The 22,721-nt window shown below is 58.0% G+C and overlaps 1 protein-coding gene across 2 annotated transcripts in view; it reads right to left on the reverse strand.

The window, feature by feature from the left end:
* The window catches only part of ZBTB46 (zinc finger and BTB domain containing 46), a 57,202-nt gene that overhangs the window by 15,227 nt on the left and 19,254 nt on the right, over positions 1-22,721 (reverse strand). For both annotated transcript variants that reach the window (XM_030841550.2, XM_060284447.1), the window contains exons 2-3: positions 21,647-22,615; positions 7,789-8,073 (exon numbers count right to left, since the gene is read on the reverse strand). In XM_030841550.2, coding sequence (XP_030697410.1) covers positions 7,789-8,073; positions 21,647-22,583 — 1,222 coding nt within the window. In that variant the 5' untranslated portion in view covers positions 22,584-22,615. The remainder of the gene's footprint in view (positions 1-7,788; positions 8,074-21,646; positions 22,616-22,721) is intronic.

The following is a 22,721-nucleotide window of genomic DNA, read 5'->3' on the forward strand; positions in this document are numbered from 1 at the left end:
ATGTAAGCAATGGAATACCTAAATGAACTTGCTTAAAATTTCTTATGTTGGATGACAGCACTGTTTTAAGGGAAATAATATTAGAACTAAGAACAAGCTCAGGGGCCGCCTACCTTAAAATGTTCCCTCTGCTCCCATCACCTTACCGTCTATACATCTTTTTGAAAAGAAAAGATATTCTCTCTCTTTCTCTCTATATCTGAAAAAGAAATTCAACTCATGTAAACTAAAAAATGCACCAAAACAGTTCATTCATTTCTCCCACCCCCACCCCTGGAAATCACCAAACTGTTTCTTCTCTGTACCTATGGGTTTTTTGTTTTTGTTTTTGTTTTTCCGGTACGCAGGCCCCTCACTGCTGTGGCTTCTCCCATTGCGGAGCACAGGCTCCGGACGCGCAGGCCCAGCGGCCATGGCTCACGGGCCCAGCCGCTCCGCGGCATGTGGGATCCTCCCGGACCGGGGCACGAACCCGCGTCGCCTGCATCGGCAGGCAGACTCAACCACTGCGCCACCAGGGAAGCCCGGTTTGTTTGTTTTTTTTGTTTGTCTGTTTTTGTTTTTAGATTCCATATGTAAGTGAAATCATACAGTATTTGTCTTTCTCTGTCTGACTTATTTCACTTAGTATGATAAGCTCTAGATCCATCCATGTTGCTGCAAGTGTCATTATTTCATTCTTTTTTATGGCTGAGTAATATCCCACACGTGTGTGTGTGTGTGTGTGTGTGTGTGTATACACACTGAATTTTCTTTATCCATTCATCCACTGATGGACACTCAGGTTGTTTCCATATCTTGGATATTGTAAATACTGCTTCAATGAACAAACCTATTTCTTTTAGGTACGACGGAAACTTTCTGAAATTTCTTCATTATTTAAAAAAATTAACAAAGCCTTTTCGCACAACAGTGCGGGGCCTCTCCACAGGGCAGGCTTCCTTGCAGGCGCAGGTCACGCTCCACCCACGCAGGGAAAAGTCCCACAAGCGAGCAAGTAACAGGGAAGCAGCCACAGGGTCGCATCCCTGGGGGCGCAGGTAACCCAGGGCGCAACGTGGGTGGTGCACACGTGCATTCTACAACAGCGTAACCCCGTCTGGACACACAATCTCTGCGACCTAACAGCCAAAAATCCCACCGTGACCAGCAAAAAAGGAAAGGAAAGCTTCCTTTTCTCAGAAATGTTGTTTATATGCAAACAGGCACTTAATAAACCCTCTCAGAAGGAGTGACACCACCGACAGGTCTTTGAACTCCCGGGGACACTGCTCCGGTGAGGTCACCTTGGCAACAAGCATCCTGGGCCTCTCTCAAAGCCCAACTTTTCTCCATCTTCAGAACTCATCTAATGATTATAAAGACTGCAGGGACTGGGGCAGGTGGGCAGCCTGAGCTGCACGTGGATCACGCCCTGACCATGGCCACGGCCACAGGGGCTGGGAATGGGCCTGGCAACTCCAGGAATTCGGAACCTGGCATGGGCCGCCTGCTTCCTTCCTAAGTCCACCTGCTGCTTGGCCAAGGGTCCTGGAGTCGCTGCACCCTCAGCCACCCGCAGACGTGGGCCCAACGTGTCCAGGGCGGCTGGACACCAGCAGGGACAATGTGCTCTTTCTGAGAGGCAGCCAGTTTGGTAACTCTGTCTCCCTCACATGCGGCAGGCAGGGCACTCCGAGGTCGTGGAGGCTGGGCTTCATCCTCACATCTTTCTGGAAGGGAACGGGCTCAGAGACCTTTTGTTCCAAGACCTGGCACTCCCCACTGCCTGGAGGCTGGAGGTACACCTGTCCTACCTGCCCACCACTGGGCACTGAAAGGCCTTCACCAGGCCTGGTGAAGGATTGGGAAGTGACCGTTCTAAAGGCTCACACCGACGCCTGGTGCCAGCTCTGCCATCACCTGCTGGCCACCTGGACCCGACGCCAGGCTGCCCGCGGCAGAGAGGCCCGTGCAAGCGTCCGCCCCCAAGTGCCAAGCGCCTGTTCCAGCCTGGCCGCCTCAAAACCATTGTCCGCAGCGGAGGCGTCCGTCTCCTTGGGGCTCCTTAGCTGACTTCAGGGTGGAGCCCTGGGCAAGTCCATCGAGGCCGTGAAAGTGCTCCTGGCCACACAATGAGCCAGAAGGAGACCCTGGTCATCCTGGCCGGGCCGGTGGAGCCCGTGGAAACCCCAGGCACCTGCTGGAGCCACCTCCGGAGGGGCCCGTCCCTCGGCCCAGGCCTCCCGGTCCGAGGGACGTCGACCTAGAAGGAGAGACAGATGAGTTACAGGCCGTCGGGACGCGATGGAATCGGGAAGATTGGAGTGCAGACGCGCGTCACCCCCTACTCACCGTGTCCCCGTCCAGTCACCGCACGGAAACCGCCACGCGTCTGGAAAGGAAGCTGCAGTTAATTCTTGATGAACGGACGCGCGAAAACTCCACGTCAACCGAACGCCTGCCCCTCCCACCAAAACCATCCTGTTTTCAAACGCACGGGGAATAGCATTTGATTTATTTCAAATTACAAAATATGTGCTCAAGCTCTCCCTCCTTAAATACTTTTTCCTTCAGGGAAACAGTGGAACCTAACAGACCTGTCTTTAAATAAGCAGCTGTGACCTGAGGCACAGGAAGTGGATCTCAGACGCCTCGGGACAAACACGCAGCCATCGGCACCGAGGCAAACCCTGGTGGAGACGGGCCAGCGCTGCTGTTTGAGGAACTGAGTTTTTAACCTGCTGCTGCATCAGTCTGTATATTAGGGGGGAGATGCCTCCAGAAACTATTTTAATTTAAATATCAAAACAGATTTAACTTCACACAGCATGTTGCAACTATTACTGCAAAGCTGACACCTGTGTCACTTTGAGTGACATGGGGCCGAGGGGACTGTGGAGCAGAGGGTGGACGGGAAAGCAGCTGTGACCACACAGGCTCGCCCAGGACATGCTGAGCACGCGGGTTCTGGGGCGCCATGCCCACAAGGACATGCGCGGTGGACGGGCGTCTGGCCGGGGCTGCCCCGACGTGGCTGGCCGCCCTCCCGTCTTACCTGGGCTGGGGAGGTGGCCGGCTCCCTGGGCTCCGTCTGGCCGGTCCCCAGAGCGGGCATCCCGGGCTCTGAGTGCAGGAGGGTGGAGGGGCTGGAGGGAGGTGACTCGGGTTGGCGCCAGGCCCTGGGGACACAGGAAACGAGTCTCACCCACGTGAACGGACACCAGCTGGCGGGCTGTAGAGAGTTCAGGAAGCACCGTCCTTGGCTATCCTGCGGTGAGCCGTGCGCTGCCATGTGGCGAGGCCCGGATCTCGTGGGCGAGGGCGTTTGGGGGCTTCTATCAGCTCGCCACTCCCAAGCGCCAGGGTGTCCACACGTGACTTGTCTGGGGCGGGATCTCTCTCCCAGAAGCAACGTGATTACAATGGGGTGTCTGCACAGGAAGTCAGAACCCGTGGCGTGGACATGGCACACGCTCACCTGTGCTTGAAGAAGGATCTTCTGGAAAGTCCTTCGTGGTGTGTCGACCTGACTATTTACCTAAAAGGGTGGTAATACTTCCATCAAATGCCCTTTCATAAGAGATTGCTTAAGATTCCAGGATCAAGCCAGACTCAAGTAAAATCCTTGATCATTTTAAACACCAGAAGGAAATACTCTTTCAGCCACAATCAGAGCGAACTCAGCTGCCACTGTCCCCCGATAGATGTCGGGGGCGTCCCCGGAGAAAAGCTGGGCGGGGGAAGCCCGCGGCTGGTGGCCCCCCGGTCCAGGGCAGATCCCGCCCGCCACCACCCCAGGTCTGAGCTCTCCTCCATAGCAGCACATCCTTCCAGCCAGACAGGGCAGCACTGCCCATCGCCGTCAGGAGGAATCCTCGCCTGCTGCCGGAGCCGTGGCGGCGACGTGCGCAGGACAGTCGGGGTTTCTGGGAGTTTGGGGACGGCGCCGCCCCTCGGGCACTCAGCCCCCAATACCCAGGGCGGCTGCTTCATCTCCACTTCATCCCCGTGAAATCAAAGTTACTCATGTTCTCTCAGCATTTTTCAAGGTCCCTCCCGGATCAACACACACCCACAAACACAGCTCAGGGAAATAGCTCCATTTGTGTGCCATGAACATGCTGGTCACGGTTTCTATTCAGTGAACAGTGACTTTTAACCGGTGGGATGCCAGCCGCCTGTTGCAAACGTAATAAGAGCAAAAGAATCAACTTAAACTGAATCAAAACAAAAAGTACAAAAGTCCTCTTATGGAGAAATCAGTTAAACAGTGATGATCCAGCAACGAAACCATCTGTGGAACTTAATTGCCAAGCCAAACGCTATCAGACTTGGGAAAGCAAGGAAAGTCGGGTTTTCTCGGAGGCTCCAGAACCTTCCAGAAAGGACCATCGGTTACGGCTCTGCACAGCCTGCGGATTCGCTGCATTTAATCTGAACATCTGCGACCACGACCCCTTTCTTCTTCAACACTGCACGCCCGGCAGGCCACGCTGACGCACCGCGGGGCTCGCCCCCTCAAGACCAGGACGACCCAGCAGGGCCGAGAGCCCCACCCAGCACACCCCACGCCACACAGCTGCCACCGTCAGACATCGCGACGGGGACGTGCCCTCCCCCGTTCCTCCAACCACGAGTCACGGCTACTGGGACGCCAGTCCTACGGGCCCCCCAATATCACAAAACGAAAGGCTCAGCCCTGGAAAAATCTTGTTAACAACCTGAGGAGCCTGGGGGCCGGAGCCAGGAAATAGCCCCCCCAACGCCCTCGAACCGGACCAGGGGCGAGGGACCCCCAACACAGCAGCGCAGGGCTCCCATCTCCCTTCCGGGCCTCCCCAGAGGAAGTGCGCCAGGCTCTGCGCCCACCGAGCTTGGGGGTGTCTCCATACTGGAGCCCGGGGGGCGGCGCCACTGCTTTGCCATCAGTAGTGCCCAGTGTGAATCCAGTTTTCTCCTTTGAATGTGTTTTTAGGTCCCCTGTGCTCCCCGGACTGGGGGTCGCCTGGGCTCAGGGCTCACGTCGCCACTGGGCGGCACCCAGGAGGGGTGGGCGGCACCCAGGAGGGGTCTCCCCATCCGCACGCTCCCGTCGGGCGACCCCTGACGACTTCTGCAACTGAACGGAAACCGTGGCCCGTCTGGAAGCAGAGCGGTGGCAGGGGGTGAATGCAGGGGCTCTGGGGGGCCTGATGCTTTGTCGCATCCGTGCACAGAAGCCGGCGCCTGTGAACTGAACGGCACGGAGCAGATGCGCCCACGGGCGCTCCGCAGGGGCCGCCCAGCCCCGGCTCAACACAGGAAGGCAGCTCGCCACCCCTGCCCACCTGCCCGCCAGGGACGGAACGCCTGCCACAGGGAGGTGACCGCACAGTCTTGGAAAATGAAGTTCTTCTCTGGATACTTCCATTTCTCATTTTAGTGTATGCCCAGAACAGGCAGATTTTCCTTGGGATGTCAGAAAAGAATGTTCTAAAACAACCCATTCCTCCAGCAAGCCCTTCAACCTCTCTGCCAGAGGGAACATGGGAGCCCATGCCTGGCCCCCTGGACACGGCCCAAGTCACCAGCTCCCAGCCGCCAACTTCTCAGCCCTCTCGTAAGGGCAGAGCTAACAAAAAAAGTGGGAAATGTAGAGTATTTACAGCAAAGAGGTTAAAACATAATCGAAATAACAAAGTATCAAAACCCACGAGTCGACTTCACTCCGGGTTAGTCACGGACGTTCTAAAAATAGAGCGGATGGGGTTGTACTCCCCCGCGCCCAGCTCCCTGCGAACTGCGAAGGGGGGCACGTGCGCGCACGGGGCCTGGGGACGTGCCCGGGGTGCTGCGGCTGCCCGACTGCGTGTCCACTGGGAACAGACCACCCGACAGGGTCACCGCTTGCCCTCTGACTCCGCCCAGCTGCCCCACCTGCTGCCAGGTCGGGTCTGGGCCTCTGCAGGGACAGGGCCGGAGGACGGGGGGGGGGGGTCCTTGGAAGTGGAGAGCATCTCTCCCTGTGCCTCACTCGTCCCAGAGCCCCACAGTCAGACCCCTGGCTCACGGCTAACGGCCTGACCAAATGCGGGTGCACCAGTGCTTTCGGGCCACCCGGACGCCTGCCCCATCCCTAGCACAGCTCTGCACAGGGCACCAAAGGCCTGGGGAACAGGCCCACCCCGGAGGAGAAGGCTGCCAGACACGGGGACAGGAGGAGAAACACCGAGAAACCGTCCCCCTCGTGACAACGCGGTTCAGCCCCGGAGGAGCTGCTGCGCCTCCCGGGGCCTCTGACACGTGGGGTTCACCCCCACCAACGGGAGCGTCCAGAAAGGGCCAGAACAAGTGTCCAGCGCTGCAGTTACACACCCAGCCTGCTCCTTCCACGACGTCTGTGAAGCTGCCCAGCCGTCCCCTCAGCGGGACGTTCACCTGCGGACTCGCCGATTCTAAACCCCAGATACTGCAGATACCCCAGGACCACCTCCTCAAGCTATCAGATCATCACAAACCCAACAGTGTCTGCTGACAAGTTCAGGGTCTGAGCTGAGCGGGAAATGGACTAATGTTGTGGAGCGTTTATCAAACACACTTTGCTTACGTGTCCCGCGTTTCACGTTCACAACAACTGTGTGAGTGACTGTTGCCATTCCCATTTCTCAGATGCAAAAAATGAGGCCTAAGCGGATTTTCTAAAGTGTGTCCAACAGCCTCGGGGATGCACCCCTGGATCTGACTTCACAGCCAAGTCCTACAACCGCCCTGGCGTCCCACCTGCCTCGGACCCGGCACAATAAATAAAGAGAACGTGATGCTATTCTCCACGGTCAGACTTTATTAGCCACAAGCAATTTTCATCACAACCCTTAGGATATTTTAGTGCTCGTGAAAACAAAGTCGTGAAAATATTGTTTTTAAGATTAGAGTAAAAAGGAAAGACACGCTCCCCAGACCCCCAACACTGGCTGCAGTTTTCCCCTTGCTTAGTTCAGCGGTGCTCAGGGACCCACACACAGCCCCGCCAGCCGTGCACGCTTGGACCGCAGGGCCCTGGGACGGGGCCCTTCCCACGCCCTCTGCACTCAGAGCCGCCTGTTTTGGGGTGTGTCACTCTGCCCCGAAGAGGGAAACGGGGCCACACCCGACTCTCCCTCACAGACACCAACCCAGCAGAGCATTTCTCTCGGGACGCCGGAGACACGGTCACACTGCCCCAGACACCCAGGACCCGGGCACCCAGGATGGATGGTGTCAGGGCACCCGAGCCGAGGGGGCGTGGCACCCTCCCAGGCCGGCGCCTGGGGACCCTCGGCCAGCACCGCTGTACCTCACCCGCTCCTTAGGGTACTCTGTTATTTGCTGTGAGCAACTGGAATTTAGCTGGAGACACTCAAGGTGTAAACACAACGCCCAAATCCTCGTTAAATCTCACGTGCCCGCGGCACTGCCTGGTAGGAAGCGAGGATCTGCAGCCTGGCCACGCTCCCCAGGCAGGACGAGTCGGCACCGGCGGGGGCGAGGCCAGCAGCGGGAGCCCGAGCCCGGCACGTCCCAAGGCCTCCCCAGCGCAGGGGTCCCTGTCCCGGGCCCGCACGGCCCAGCACTTGTCAGCCCGCTCAGGGTTTAGGGTTAGATGCCTCGATTTCAAGTACGAACGTCCGCACAGGCACTCGGCCGCTTCCCTCCCGGTGCCCCGACAGCGCTGCCTCCTCTCCGAAGGCCCCTCGACCGCCACGACCCACACGCACGCACCCTCAGCACATCCGTCGCGGGCTGAGGCGCGTCACTCCCGCCCACACTGCGCGCCCGCGCGGCACTTACGGGACAGGGAGTGGGTGCCCTTGGGCAGGTACTCCAGCAGCAGGGAGCTGTCGTCCGCCAGCACGTCGGCCTTGAGGGCCAGCAAGCTGTTCTTACTCATGAGCGCCGCCCGCAGGTTGGCCACCGCGGTGGCCTGGTGCAGCGCGTCGTCCTTCTCCGGGGTGAGCGGGGCTCCCAGGTAGCTGCCTTCTCCTCCCAGGAGCCCCTCGTCCACATGCGCGTAGAGCTCGGGCCTCTCCCCGCGGCTGTCGGAGCTGCTGGCTTCAGCGACGGTCAAGTCCGCGTCTGGGGAGGGAAACACACGTCAGAGACCTCGCCCGCGACTCAGGACCCTCCGAACAGCAAGCAGGCAAGTTTAGGAGAAGCCGGAGCCACGAGCGTCCTGAACCCCAGCGGCCTGGCCTCAAGGCCGATCCCGGCCTGACACGAAGTCCCAGGACGGTGGTGACATCACAGCCAAGACCTCGCGTGGGGCTCAACCCAGAACCCGGGGATGGGCGCCCACCCAGGACAGCGGGTCTGCGCCGGGGCTGAACATCTGGGTATTTTCATCCCTCAGAGAAGGGGCAACTCAAAATGGATCAAAAAGCCCAAACTACACAACCTTAGAAAACCTCCACGGCCTCAGGCTGGGCCACGGGTTCTCAGCTGCGACACCAAAAGCACAAGCACTAAAACAGATACTAAACTGGACTTCGTCAAACACTAAACCCCTGAAGGCCTCGAAGGACACCATCAACACAGTGAGAGGATGCGTGGGAGAGAACATCTGCAAACTGTACACCTGACACGAGAGCCCGTCTAGACACTACAGAGGAGTTTACTGCTCCAAAGAAAGACAAACACCCCAGCTTAAAAACGGGCAAAGGACATGAACAGATATTTGCCCGAAGAGGACACACAAACGGCCAGTGAGCAGTGCTCGGCGCCGTTCGTCACCAGGGAAAAGCGACTCAGCGCCAGGACGCCATTCCCACGCCCTCTGCGACGGCTGCCACCCACAAGTGCCAACGGGACGTGGGACCCTGGAGCCCTCCAGGCTGCTGGTAAAGACGTGAAATGATGTGGCCGCGGTGCAAGAGCTTAGCGGGTCCTCAGAAGGTGGACACCAAGTTGCCACGCGGCCCGGCATTTCCACTGGTGGGAGGACGTCCAAGAGGGGTAAGACCCGCGTCCACGCTCAGAGCAACAGCACCTTTGACGGTCAGAAGTGGAGCAGGGCGTCCCTGGTGGCGCAGTGGTTGAGAGTCCGCCTCCCGATGCAGGGGACACGGGTTCGTGCCCCGGTCCGGGAAGATCCCACACGCCGCGGAGCGGCTGGGCCCGTGAGCCATGGCCGCTGAGCCTGCGCGTCCGGAGCCTGTGCTCCGCAGCGGGAGAGGCCACAGCAGTGAGAGGCCCGCGTACCACAAAAAATAAAAAAATTAAAAGTAAAATAAATAGATAAATGAAAACTGGGTTTGGTTAAAAAAAATTTTAAAAAAAAGAAGTGGAGCAGCCCAAACGCCCACCTGCCGATGAAGGATAAACACAGAGGAATATGATTCCGCCGTACAAAGGAACGACGCACCGGTGCAGCCTACGATGCGGGTGGACCTCGGACACGTTATGCCCGGTGAAAGGGACAGACACTGTCCGAGTGCACTCAGGTGAAATACCTAGAAAAGGCAAATCCACGGGGACAGAAGGAGACTGGGAGCTGCCAAGGGCCGGGGGAGATGGAGGGGGCAGGTCTTGGGGTGACTGTTACGGGTGCAGGTTTCCTTCTGGGGCGATGAAAATGTTCTAAAGTCGACTGTGGTGACGGCTGCACAGCCCTGTGAAGAGACGAGGACCCAGCAAACCACACTCTAAATGGGTGAGTCGTCAGCAGTGGGAATTGCGTCTCAAGAAAGCTGCTACTAACAGGATCTGTGACAACCTGTAGCTCAGGGCCGCACAGGCAGGACCGGGAGCCTCCTGTACCATCTGGGCCACGGAGGTGCCCCCAGAACGGGCCGGCGCCAGACGGACCCCAGGGAGAGCTGCTGCCTGGCCAGGGCCCCCTGGAGACAAGTGGTGACTCGAGAAACCAACAGAAATGGGGAAGCGAGACCACTCCCGAGAGGAGGGGAAGGCAGGCGGGGGAAAGGGACGGGCCCCCTTCTCCTCCCACCCCCAGGCTGTCTTGGGAGGGGGCAGCGGGGTCACTGGTGGCGGGGGGAAGCTGGGCAGCCTCAAATGTGGGACGGGCCCGTGAGCCGGTCCCGGAAACGACAGGTCCCTCCTCAGAACCCAGGGAATCAGGGCCCAAGGCTGCGGAAATCAGAGACACCCCGAACCAGCCTGAGCGTCAGGACCGGACACAGCCTCGTGCACCTGGGAAGTGGGGCCAGCAGGTGCCAGGCGGCACCACAGGGGGCCCCATGTGGTGGTTCTATGGCTCTTCCCACAGACACATGCTTGGAGGTGAGCGGAGGGTGGTGGGTGGACCGCCCGCTCACAAAGCGCGGGACCCGGTCCGCGGAGCCAGGTGTGCAAGGCAAGGACGGCGGGGGCCTGGGGGCGCACGAGCTCCCCGCAGAGACCTGCACGCCAGGGCGGTGCTGAGCGCCGAGGCAAAGACACAGGAGGCTCCAGAAAGCTGAACCGAACACGACGAGGGCGAGAGCCCGGGGGTCCTCCCCAGGAGACGCGGGAGGACAGAGGGTCCCCTCTGTCCTGAAGGGGCTCGGCCAGCCTGCCCCATGACGGCCCCCAGAGGGCAGAGCGACTTCCGTGACGAGGCCACTCCTTAGCCGCCCGGATGGGTGCACGAGAAAACTCAGACCCAGCCTGCTTCACGGTGCGCCTTCGTGTTGGAGGAAATTACTCGAAGCTGCAGAACCAGAGGGCACGGAGGCAAGAACCACCATCAGCCAACCCACCAGACTCACCCAAAATGCCTCAGACAGCTTTCACACAACAGTTCGATAACTGCAACAGACTGGATTTCTGACTGTGGTCCTTGGACCGGAGTCAGGACCAGAACTGAAGAGCCAGGGTAGGCGGTGCCAGGAGCCAGGGCCCCAGGCACCCTGGGGACACATGGCCACTGACCGATGTTTACAGACACTCCCGAACTGGAAAGGGACATTTGTCCACGCAAGGTGCATAGGAACTGGGTTTTGGGGTGTGGGGTGGGCCCACCTCAGCAGAGCCCCTCAGGTGTCGAGCGCCCTGGGGGCACTAGGGCCCCGGGGAACAGGCTGAGACATCACAGGGGCCCCGACCAGGGGCGTCACGTCCCACAGGGCAGCACACCCTGGGTGCCACCACCTGGATGGGTGTAACGTCTCCCCAAGGATACGAGACACTCAGGACACCGTTGAGGTGTAGCGTCAGGCTACTGCTGGCCGAAGCTCCGGAAGGACACTTTCTTCTTTTCGAACTATAAGCCTTTTCATATTTTCCTGCCAGTCCCTAAATGCTATATCAGCACTGACTTTGCGTTTCTAGCCACTAAGTGTAGGGATTAAATCAAACTGAGATGAAGGCTTTGCCTCTGTCTGCACGGGCTCCTGTAGGACTTAAGCGGTTCTCAGTTCCGGGGCTGGAAAGGCCAGGATCTGGGTCCAGCAGGGCCCTGTTCCTGGCTTGCAGACGGCCACCTGCCCGCTGGCCTCACCTCGGTGGGTGGGCCGACGGAGGGCAGGCTCTGATGCGACGCAGATGCCGAGGGCCTCCGTTTATCCTGATGACTTTCTCACCGGCCCCATCTCCAAATACAGCCACACCAGGGCTAGGGATTCAACACATGAATTTAGGGGACACAAACATTCAGCCCATAACAGACTGAAAACTAAAAAACACCAGATTTCAAAACCAAAATTTTAATGAAATTATATTAACAGTTTAAGTTCAAAAGCGTGTTAAAGAAATCAAGATTAGCTGAAAGATTCCAACCACATGTGAAAAGCTAAAAGTTGGGTTTCGAAGAAGGATGTCTGGGGTCTGTTACTGAGAACTGCCATGAAACGGTGAACCGGCTGCTAACTGCCATGAAACAAGGGGCGGGGGGGACCGGCAAGCACGAGCCACAGACACACTTCATGGGTCGACGCTCTGAAGATGCTCGTGGGTGAGCAGTGAGGGTCCACGAGATGTAGGGTGACAGTGAAGGGAATGAAAGCCGTCCACTGAAAAATTCCCACATGAATATTTATGACTCAGGAAACGTACCACCGTCCAGGGAATCGAGACCAGACACGCCTGTGAGGTGTCAGGCTGCCTGCGGTCACTCCGTGTCCTAACCTGGAGCCCTCATGGGTCCAGTGGAGAGCCAGCTGCACAGCCCCAGCAGCTCGTGGTAGGACACGCGGACACGCTCTCTGCGCCCGAGTGCACCCTCCATCTCCCGAGCCTTGCCGTCTGTCGGCCGAGCACCCAGGTCGAAATTCAAGCCCCCAATTCTGGAAACAGCACTTGGGACGTCTCCCAGTATAGGGACGATACCAGTCCAACGGAGCTTGGAAGGAACTGGTCATTCTGAAGATGAGAGTTGTGAAGGAGACCAGAAGGGCTAAGGGGACTTGACTCTCCGACGTCATCTTGATGGGCCGGGCACACGCACAAGCACGGCCTAGGGCGCCCCACGCTGGCCCGGGTGGGCTCCTGCACTCACTCTGGCATCCGCTTTGGAGGTGCAGGGAGACCCAGTTTCCCCAGAATTTCTTGTTCAAATGAGAAAGCAGAGGAAAGGGCCCAGAAGGGAGAGGGTGTGAGGCCGACCCTGGGCCCTCCCAGGTCCTGAGCCTCCTGCCGGGCAGACAGGCTGGGAGCCTGGCGAGGGGCAGGGGCAGGGGTGGCACCTGGGGGCACCGGCCAGGCGCCAGGAGAGAGAGCAGGTCCTTCCCAGGCCCTTGCAGACCACAGCCTGACTTCAAAAGGAGGGATTAAGACGATGAGGTCAAAAATGAAATTCTACAAACAGAACAGGGAGTTGAAAGCAATAGTTAACATTGCAACAAATCCTTTCATAGATAAAGAATTTGATGTTACATAAAGTCACAAAATAGGCTCTTACTAGATCATTGTTATCAAAAAACTAAAACCCTTGCAAACACTCCGTGGGGGCAGGGGTGGCGCCAGTACAGCTGTCCTGCGCGTTAGCAGCCGCGGCCTTCCTTTAGCAACCTGACATTCACGGGTTAAACCCAGACTTAATTTTGTGCCGCTTTCAGGTGGATCTCAGCTGGAGCCGGGAGAGCGGGGAAGCCAGGCTCGGACCGAGCTTCAGGAACGGCCTCCAGCCTGAGCCATCAGCCACCGTGTGTGACAGGACTGTCCCCAAGTCCCCTCCAGGCAGGGACATCTCCTGAGCGAGGACCCAGGGGCTCCTTCCTTCAGCTGCTAGAGCTCATCCACTAAGTGACAACCTTGAAAACGTCTCATCGAACATTTTACCTCTGAACAGTGATGAACTCAGACTCGGTGACTCAGAAAAAACCTTAAATAGTGAGGTTAAAAAACTGACAGGGACTTCCCTGGTGGTGCAGTGGTTAAGAATCCGCCTGCCAATGCAGGGGACACGGGTTCGAGCCCTGGTCCGGGAAGATCCCACATGCCGCGGAGCAACGAAGCCCGTGTGCCACAACTACTGAGCCTGCGCTCTAGAGCCCGCGAGCCACAACTACTGAGTCCACGTGCCACAACTGCTGAAGCCTCACACCTAGAGCCCGTGCTCCGCAACAAGAGATGCCACTGCAATGAGAAGCCCGCGCACCACAACGAGGAGTAGCCCCTGCTCGCCGCAACTAGAGAAAAGCCCACGCACAGCAACAAAGACCCAACACAGCCAAAAATAATAAAAATTTTTTTTAAAATGTGCAGACCCTTTGAGCCAGCAATTCAACTATAAAAAAAAAACAACTGACAAACCAGGGGCCAGATGAGGTGCGACGGGCTCGACTGTTAGCTGTGGGGCGGTGGACCCCTTCCGGGTCACCTGGTGATGCCACAGGGGGCTTCCTCGTACAGAAGAGACCATGGCAGCTGGACGGGGAGACCGGCCACCGAGACAAGGGACAGAGTGTGTGTAGCCATTTCACACACACGTGTGATGGCAGGAAATGTCCCCCCACCGACCGCCCAGGGCAGGGGAAAAGGCGCTCAGGGCTTCTTCCCCAGGCTGATCTCTTTTTAATAAACAAGGCAACCAGGATGAAGAATACCAACGTCTAACTGTAAAGGGCCAAGTGCTAAATGTAAAGATTGATTCTAGAGCAGAAAGGGGTTTGGGGCGGGGGGGGTCCTTCTTCCCATAAGTGATACATGATCACATTCTGAAAATTTCACTCACAACCTTCAGCTGAAAAGCAGAAAAGAGATTATAATTAAAATAAGCAGAATGTCTCAACAAGTAAACTAGAAGACGCTGTGTGAGCTGCAAAGTGGGGAATAAACAGATGATGGAGCATAGGAGGGAACAAGCCCAGGGCCGGGGGTGATGGGACGGGGGCCGCCTCACCACGAGGGCCTGGTCAAAAGCAGACACTCGGCTTCTAAGATTTCCCCAAATCTCCACTCTTCACGATTCTCAAATATGCTTCCAAGCTGCCTTTGAGAGGCTTCCTGCAGATGTCCCAGCCCAGCCTGCGGCCTCTCATCCAGGGAACAGGCACCCCGCGAACACAGATGTGCAAACAGCAACGCGGCGGAACCTTCTGGAAGAGTGGAAACTGCGGGGCCGAGGCTGTCTCCCCGGGGGACTCCACCCTCCTGAGTTACAGCTCAAACCAGACCTTAGTCCTAACTTCCGCTAGATCTCACAAACAATGCAAAAGAAAGTTCAAAAAACTGTAATTATGCACTTTGTCCAAAATCTACCTTCTTACTTTATGTGTCTAAGGTGTATTATTTCTTAAGTGCTTCTGTATCCAAGTTAAAATCAAGTTACCTCATTTTCTTTAACTACCAAAATGTTTTCACCTCATAGAAGAAATTCTCTTTAATTAAAAAAATATATACAGTTAGTAAGGTAGTTCCATGGGCAGGTGGCATCAGAACAGCTGGACACCACACGCAGAAGGTGACCGTGACGGTGGGCCCCTCGCCTGCCACACGCAAAGAGCAACGCGCATCTCAGGCCTGTAGTCACACCCAATCCTCCAGGGGAACCACGGGAGACATCTCTGTGACCTTAGGCAGAGGTCCCTTGGATTAGACCCAAAGAGCATGAACCACAAAAGAAAAACGTTCCCATACTGGCCTTCATGAAAATTTAAAATGTGCACACTCTTCAAAAGACACCGTTACAGGAAGAAACGAGCCAAAGGCTGAGAGACAGTGCTTTCAGAGCGCACACCTGCCGAAGGACTTGCCGCCAGGACACTCGGAGGACGCTCTACTCAGCAGAAGACGCTTCCCCAAGAAGAGGGGTCAATGGCAACTAGGAAACAATGCTCGTCGTCAGAGCGGGACCCCGGCCAGCACAGGGTGCTGGACAGCCCAGCTCTCAAACCCGCCACCATGCACAGCCCTGAGCAGAGACCGCTCAGAGGAAGACAGGGGAGGCTGGCGAACCCGACGGGGAAGGGTAAGCTGGGATGAAGTGAGAGAGTGGCATGGACATATATACACTACCAAATGTAAAATAGATAGCTAGTGGGAAGCAGCCGCATAGCACAGGGAGATCAGCTCGGCGCTTTGTGTCCACCTAGAGGGGTGGGATAGGGAGGGTGGGAGGGAGACGCGAGAGGGAGGGGAATGGGGATATTCGTATGCATATGTCTGATTCACTTTGTTGTACAGCAGCAACTAGCACACCATTGTAAAGCAATTATACTCCAATAAAGATGTTAAAAAAAAGAGAAAGAAAACCGTAAGGAGATGCCCCCACGCCCTCCAGAACCGCTACGATTTAAAAACAAACCAATCCACGGTGTGCGGGACGCTGACATGAGTGTACATCCCACACACCCCTGGTTTCTTGCACGCACGCTACCCGACGGCCCAGCAGCCCAGTCCTGGGAGCAATGCAGAGAAATCACACAGATACTCGTCCTGGGACGTTCACGGCAGCTTGATCCTGACTGCCGGAAATCACCCAGACAACCCAAACGTCCATCAGCAGGGGTGTTACAGCAGAGAACGGAGGAACCTTGGCAGTGAAAGGATGACCGGTGGACGCACGTGGCGGCCTGAACGAACCCTGAGAGCATGTTGGAAATCGCAGCCAGGGACAGATGAGAAGTTCCCGAGGCTGTGGAGGGAAGCGGCCCGGGGTCCCCTGGTGGTGACTGTGCGGGGCCAGGCTGGTGTCCTGGCCGTGATGCTGACACGTCAGCGTTGGGGGAAGCTACCCAACAGGTGCACGGGCTCTCACTGCATCACTTCTCACAAGTGACTGCAAATCTGCACCATCTCAAGATGGACACAGGCGGGCCACACAGCACACCCTGTGTGAGGCCCTCCCTCGCGACCCCCAGGCTGGCAGGAGGCGGGGTGGGGTGGGGGGTGTCCAGAGGCTGAGGGGATGTCTTGAGGGGACATCCGTCATCCAAAGGCACGTGTACGGTGTGGAGAATGTGGGCTCTGGTGAGAGGCTGGCCGGAGGGCTGGGACGAGGTGCTGGTGTCAGCCCTCTGAAATTCAGAGAACGAGGTGGGTGTGGGATGATCAGACGCATAAACATGTAAACGCAGCAAGACGTGAGCAGGTGGAGAACCTCAGCGCAGGCAGGCTCACTTTCGTTTTTTCATCTTTTCTGTAAGTATGAATATTTCCCCCAATAAAATGGCAGGGAGAGAGACAATAAATTATTCAAACCATACACTTGAAATCTGTGCAGTTTATTTTATTGTTTTTGTAAATTTATTTATTTTATTTTAGGCTGCATTGGGTCTGTGTTGCTGTGCGCAGGCTTTTCTCTAGTCGCGGCGAGCGGGGGCCCCTCTTCGTCGCGGTGCGTGGGCTTCTCATTGCGGTGGCTTCTCTTGTTACGGAGCACGGGCTCTAGGCGCTCAGGCTTCAGTAGTTGTGGCACGTGGGCTCAGTAGTTGTGGCACGCAGGCTCTAGAGCGCAGGCTCAGTAGTTGTGGCGCACGGGCTTAGTTGCTCTGCGGCATGTGGGATCTTCCCGGACCAGGGCTTGAACCCGTGTCCCCTGCATTGGCAGGCAGATATTAACCACTGCACCACCAGGGAAGCCCTGTGCAGTTTATTGAATGTATATCGTACTTAAAACAATAGGAAAGGGAATGGCAGTTTTCACCAAAACACCTCGTTATTATCTGTGTTCCCATGATGGTCCCCATGTGTCTGGGTCCTAATCTCTGTGAACATGTCACCTCACGTGGCAAAAGGGACTTTGCAAGTGTGATGGGAGATCACCCTGCCAGTCCAGGGGTCCCTGTCCACACAAGGGTCCGTCTCAGAGGAAGAGGGAGGCATGAGGGCCAGAGCCAGCGAAAGGGATGCGGCACCAGAGCTGAGGTCCGAGTGACACAGGGCCACGGGCCAAGGAACGTGGCGCCTCTGGAAGCTGGAAAAGACTGGGAGTCTCCCCTGAGCCCCCAGAAGGATCCGGCCCTGCGAATCGGCGACATCTGGGCGAGAGATAATAGCTGGGCTGCTTCAAGCCACTAAGTCTGCGGCGATTCGTCATAGCAGCAGGAAACAGACACGCCCCTAGAAACACCTCTAGGTCTACACCAAAGACACACATGCCACCAGCACCAGAAGGCAGGCGCCGAGGGTCCTGGCGGCCAGGCCCATCGAGGTCAGGACAGAGCCTACGGCTGGGGAAGGGGCGGGCACCCCCGTGGGCTCCGCCCACAGCAGACCGACTGGGAGAAACCAGCACACAGGGGCCAAGTCAGGACACACTGGCTGGGGAGGCGGTCCCCAGGACGGGTGTCGGGGTGTCGGGGGGGTGGGTCATGCCCCCCTCGCCGGCTGAACATCTGGGATTTGACTTAGAAGGAGGCAAATGTGTATGTTTGCTTCCATCTTTTAAAAGTTTGATAAAAGCAGCAGCATAAAAGTTTTCAAATGAGCAGTTAAAAATTACACTCACAGCTCCTTTTAAAATCTCCATTTCAATGTAAGCTCCCAAGCTGTGCTTTTAAGCGTGTGTACATAAATACACGTATATACGGCAAATACAAAATGTACGAGCATCTCCCCGGGCACTTCAACACAGCCAGAGCCTCCTCGTCCCTGGGAGGTGGGTGCCTGTGGGGCTTCGGTCCCCACCCCGGTCGGCACCCTGGGGGCGTCACTGTCACAGTGTCCAAAGAGCAGAAGAAAACACACACCTGGTTGAAGAGGACAAAACCCCTCAAATTCAAATCAACACAGGACCCAGCGAGGTGGCGGCACATCTGGGAACCCGCCTGGAAGCAGCACAGGCAGGTGGCCTCTGTGTCAGGTCAGCAGGGGGCGCCCGCGAGACCAGGAAGAGCAGAAACGCACCCCGGAGCAAATGAGCCATCGAAAAGCTGCCAGCCGGCTCTGCCAGCACCAGGGCCCCAGCCAACCCCCACCCCTCTGTCGCGAGCGGAGCCTTGCGGGTCCCACCTGTCGCCTCCCAGGGGCCCCGCCTTGTCCTGACGCACCCAGACCCAGACCCTCCAGCTCCCTCTCAGGGCGGGGTCGGGGGGTGGCCCCGGGTGACCAGCCTCGGCTCCCACATCTAGATGAGAGACCTCAGGGCCTCTGTCTTCAGGAACTGAATTTTCTAGAAAGTCCAGGAACTTCCATTTCATCAGAAAAGAAGCTCCGCTGGCCACTCAGCAAAGCCACAGTGACGAGGATCTCCAGTCCAGGTGGTAACTCGGAAGTGTGGCCTCAGGCCAGGGCTGGGCGGCCAGGGGGGCACAGGCCAAGGGTCTCGGTCAGGGCCGAGCCCCGCCCTCGCCCAGGCCCCGCCCCCAGCGATCCCGCCCTCCGGGGCCAGCACGAGGGCCCCTCCCCCACCTCCCTCCTCAGCAGCAGGTAGGCTCCCCTCCCGACATGCCGCCCCATGAAGACCACTGCTGAGGTGTCAGGGCGGCAGCTGCCCCCTGACCACGGCCCCAAGGTCGACCAGAGGAATTCCAGGCAATTCTGCTCCTTTCTGAAAGGAAAACATCTGGGGGTACAGCCAAGGGAGGAGCTGCCGGCCTGGCTTCAGCCCCAGCATGGAGCTGCGATGGAAGAGACCCTCCGACCTGGGCAGGGGAGGGCTGGGCCCTGGCCCCAGCAGGACGGCACCTGCGAGCTTAGAGCACCCACCAGAGTCTCCAGAGGCCGCCTGCACACCCTGAACCCGCTCTGTGGTCCCCATGTATTCTTCAAAATCCCAGGACGCCAGGGTCCACCCTTACCGAGGTTCAGGGATGAACAGTTCCTTCACAAGACCCACACGCTTTATTCTAGCTCAGAACTTTATTTCTGCAGATCCTTTTCGGAACACGTGTGGGATGTCGGGATGGGGCACCTGGGCTCTCCTGACACCAGCTTCTGAAAAAGTACAAGCCACCGCATTGGAGGCTCTCGGTCTTGGGATCACAGGGGCCGAGGCCGGAGCCGGCAGCTACCACGGGCCCGGCCTGTGTCCATCGCACCTGCACGTTTAAACGCCGTTCCCCACAGCTGTAACCCGGAGGTACATTTCAATGGATGTTTTCTTGGAAGCTACTGGGTTAGAAAGCACTTGGCTGCCTGCTTGGAAGAATCACTTTTAAATGCGAACAGGCCCCAGAGCCCCTGACGCCGAGGTGGGGACACACGGGGGACAGGGCGGTGGTCCGCTGCAGGGCTGGCATCAGAGCATCTTCGTCAAGCGCCCTGAATGATCGGCAGGAACCGCCTGACACGTTCCTTTGGAAAAGGGCCTTTTCTCCTATAAACGGGATGAGAAGGAAACAATACTCTCCTCTAAGATGTAATAGATCTTTAATGAAGGCAAACTCTCCTCCACTGGGGATCACAATTTATGCTTCCAAACCCCAGCCCAGGGCCAGGGCAGAGGAGTAAATGGCCATCGTGACGGGCAGAGCCATCCCACGCAAGCCCACACCTCGGGTCCTTGTCTTAGCAACTCAGGGGAAATCTCGCAGTTGCCTTGGTAACCCAAGGGATTTCAGACATTAGCAAGAGTACACCAGGAGAAATCACTTGTTGGATTCTAAAAACACCTTCTGCTCGACAACTGCATTTAAAACATCAAACCCACAGGCTTAGGGAGCATCCTCGTTCTTAACATGCTGGTGGGCTCTCCGATCTAGGGCCTCCAGCCCCGCGGCCCGCCGGACGACTCGTGATGCAGCAGATGCAGGACAGGACGGGAAGGCTCTGCGGCCCTGACCCACCCAGAAGGTTCCTGAAGTCAGTCCCTGTGGACGCTGCTCTCCAGGCTTTAGTCAGAGCTAAAGGGACGTTTAGTCGTCACGGAGAGAGCAGACACAGACAACCACTGTGCCGACCGCTGGCAGAGAGGCAGGTGGGCTTTCTATCATCTCAGAAACTTAACCTTCTTCTGAGTTAGTTCAGTTACACTCAACGGTTCTGCGGGGGGCTTCCCATCAGGGACACTGGCAACGTCATGAGCAGGGGTGGGCGGCTCCTGGCATGCAGTGGGCAGAGGCCAGGGCACTGCCGATGTCCTACAGCGCGAAGGACGCCACCTCACACAGAATCATCCTGCCGAGGGGGTGACGCTGGTGGAACCCGCTTGGACTGAACCTGCAGGAGGCTGGCCCAGCGCTTGGGGCTGGGGACGCACAGGGGCAATGAGAATGAGAAGCAGTAAGAAAGGCTACAGTGTCTCCTGGGGGTGATTGAGAAAGTTCTGGAGATGGACAGTGGCGATGTATTTAATGCCAATACACCTAAAGATGGCTAAAGGGGTGAAGTTCATGATACGTGCGTCTTACCACAGTAATCAAGCTAGTGTATCAAGAGCCCCGGGGCGCCCTCCCAGCCCCAGCACAGGCCTAGCACTGGTGACACCTTTCAGCGCTTGTGCCCACGGTTCACTGCCTTCTCTCCACCTCTGTCCACCTCTGAGCCCCCACTGGGTTCTAACCTCCTTCCTGGAGGGGCCTCCCCAACGCGGTCACTTGCTGAGAAGCCTCCATCCTGCTAAGCCCCTCGCCACTCCAAACGCAGCCCGCGTGGTCCCAGCTGCCACTGGGGAAAGCTCGGTGCAGCCGTAATTAGCACATGGCATCTCGTAAACATTTCACTTGTTTACTAGCCTGGGAGACAGATAAAACCATCCTCCAGAGGGTGAGGGCCAGCGTCAACAAAGCTAGGCTAAGAGCCCTCACGGCTGACGGACTCGGGGCCCAGAAGGGGCTCCCCACCTGTGTGGTAACGCCCACCGGCTGCCCTGTGGGCGAACCACAGAACCCGCACTTGTTGGCAACGAGGAAATACCCCTCATCGGGAGGGGAGCTCGTGGCCACGGCCGGAGCCCGCACACCTGGCCTGGCCTTCCCTTCCACCCGAGTCACGCCACTTCGTGCAGTTCTTCATCTTTTTAACACCGTCACGTTTAAATCTTTAAAAATTAAGTTACGCCACCCAGTGCCTATGAGAGGCTCCACCACACCCCACGCTGGGGCTCCTTCCGGGGGTCACCCCCTTTCCAGCTCCAGAAACTCCCCAGCCCGGCAGCCTCGGTGTGTCGGCGGCCCTGGCGCACCCGCTGGGATGCGTTGGCCACTTTCCCCGCGCTCACACCGATTTACTACGAAAGGGGGTGACCCGCGGGAAGCCACCAGTGTGAGCCTGGAAAGTTGCCACTGCATGGACAAAACGAGCGGCCCCGGGGCCACCGACAAACAGTGCCTTTGGGCTGCCCATGACCCCGGGGCGCCTGAGCCCGGCCTGTAACAAACCAAAGGCTTACTTGAGTCTCGGCTGCTGAAGGGCCACCCGGACGTCGGGAGGAAAGATGGCAGCGGGGAGCCGGCCCGGCTGTCGTCCTCCACCTGCTGCGTGATGTGCCGGACCGTGTCTTTGTTCTTGCGGTTCTTCCTCCGGCCCGTGGGCTGCCAGCCGTCCCCTGCCGCCTGCTCTGAGAAGGAGTTCTGAGCGGCCCCATCCCCGGCGGACGGCGGCTCGCTGCCCCCGTAGTGAGCCGGCGAGAGCCGCTCCTCCTTGATGTGCAGGGGCCCGTAGCCCACGTCGCCAGGCCACAGCGGCTGGGAGGACAGGTCCGCGGGGCCGTCGGCCTTGGGCTCCTGGTCCTCCTTCCCGCAGCTGCTCCCGCCCTCGTGGCAGCTGGCGATGGCCGAGTCCCCAGAAGAGTTGGCGGGGCTCGTGCGGCGGGCCAGCCACGGGGAGATGCTCCTCCCGGCCATGACGGCGGAGATGAGGGCGTCCGCGCCGCTGCTGGGTGGGGCGCCCACCTCGAACTCCGAGAGCTCGTCCGAGGCGTCCGGCTTGATGCTGATGTCCAGCGCGGCCTTGATGAAGTCGTGGCAGGCCTGCACGATGTCCGTCATCTGCAGGAAGCTGGCCGCGGACATCACCTCGATGACGTTCCTGCTGGTGAGGGCCAGGTGGGCGGAGTACATGAAGTCGATGATGGCCTTGAAGCCCTGGGCCGTGACGATGTCCAGGTGCGTGACCGTGGCCTGGCCGGACGCCTTCTGCACCTGGCAGTAGAGCGTCTTAAAGTAACGGCTGCTGCCGAGCAGGACGTTCTTGTGGGCCTTGAAGACCTTGCCCTCGACCACCACGCACACGTCGCACAGCACGCCGTGCTGCCGCTGCTCGTCGAGCTCGTGGAGCAGATGCCGGTAGTGGGACGCGATTTCCATATCTTCCCGCCGGCTGTTCATCTGGGATCCTGGGGTGGTCTCTTCTACGGACTCTGTGGGGCAAGAACGGAAGGGTTACCCGCACGGTCGACACACACACCGAGGGAGTTAGGAGGGTGCACGGAGGGCGGCCACCGGGCACAGGGCACTCGACGGTGG

This window comes from Globicephala melas, chromosome 15 (assembly GCF_963455315.2).
Source record: "Globicephala melas chromosome 15, mGloMel1.2, whole genome shotgun sequence".
In the NCBI taxonomy this organism is placed as follows: Eukaryota; Metazoa; Chordata; class Mammalia; order Artiodactyla; family Delphinidae; genus Globicephala; species Globicephala melas.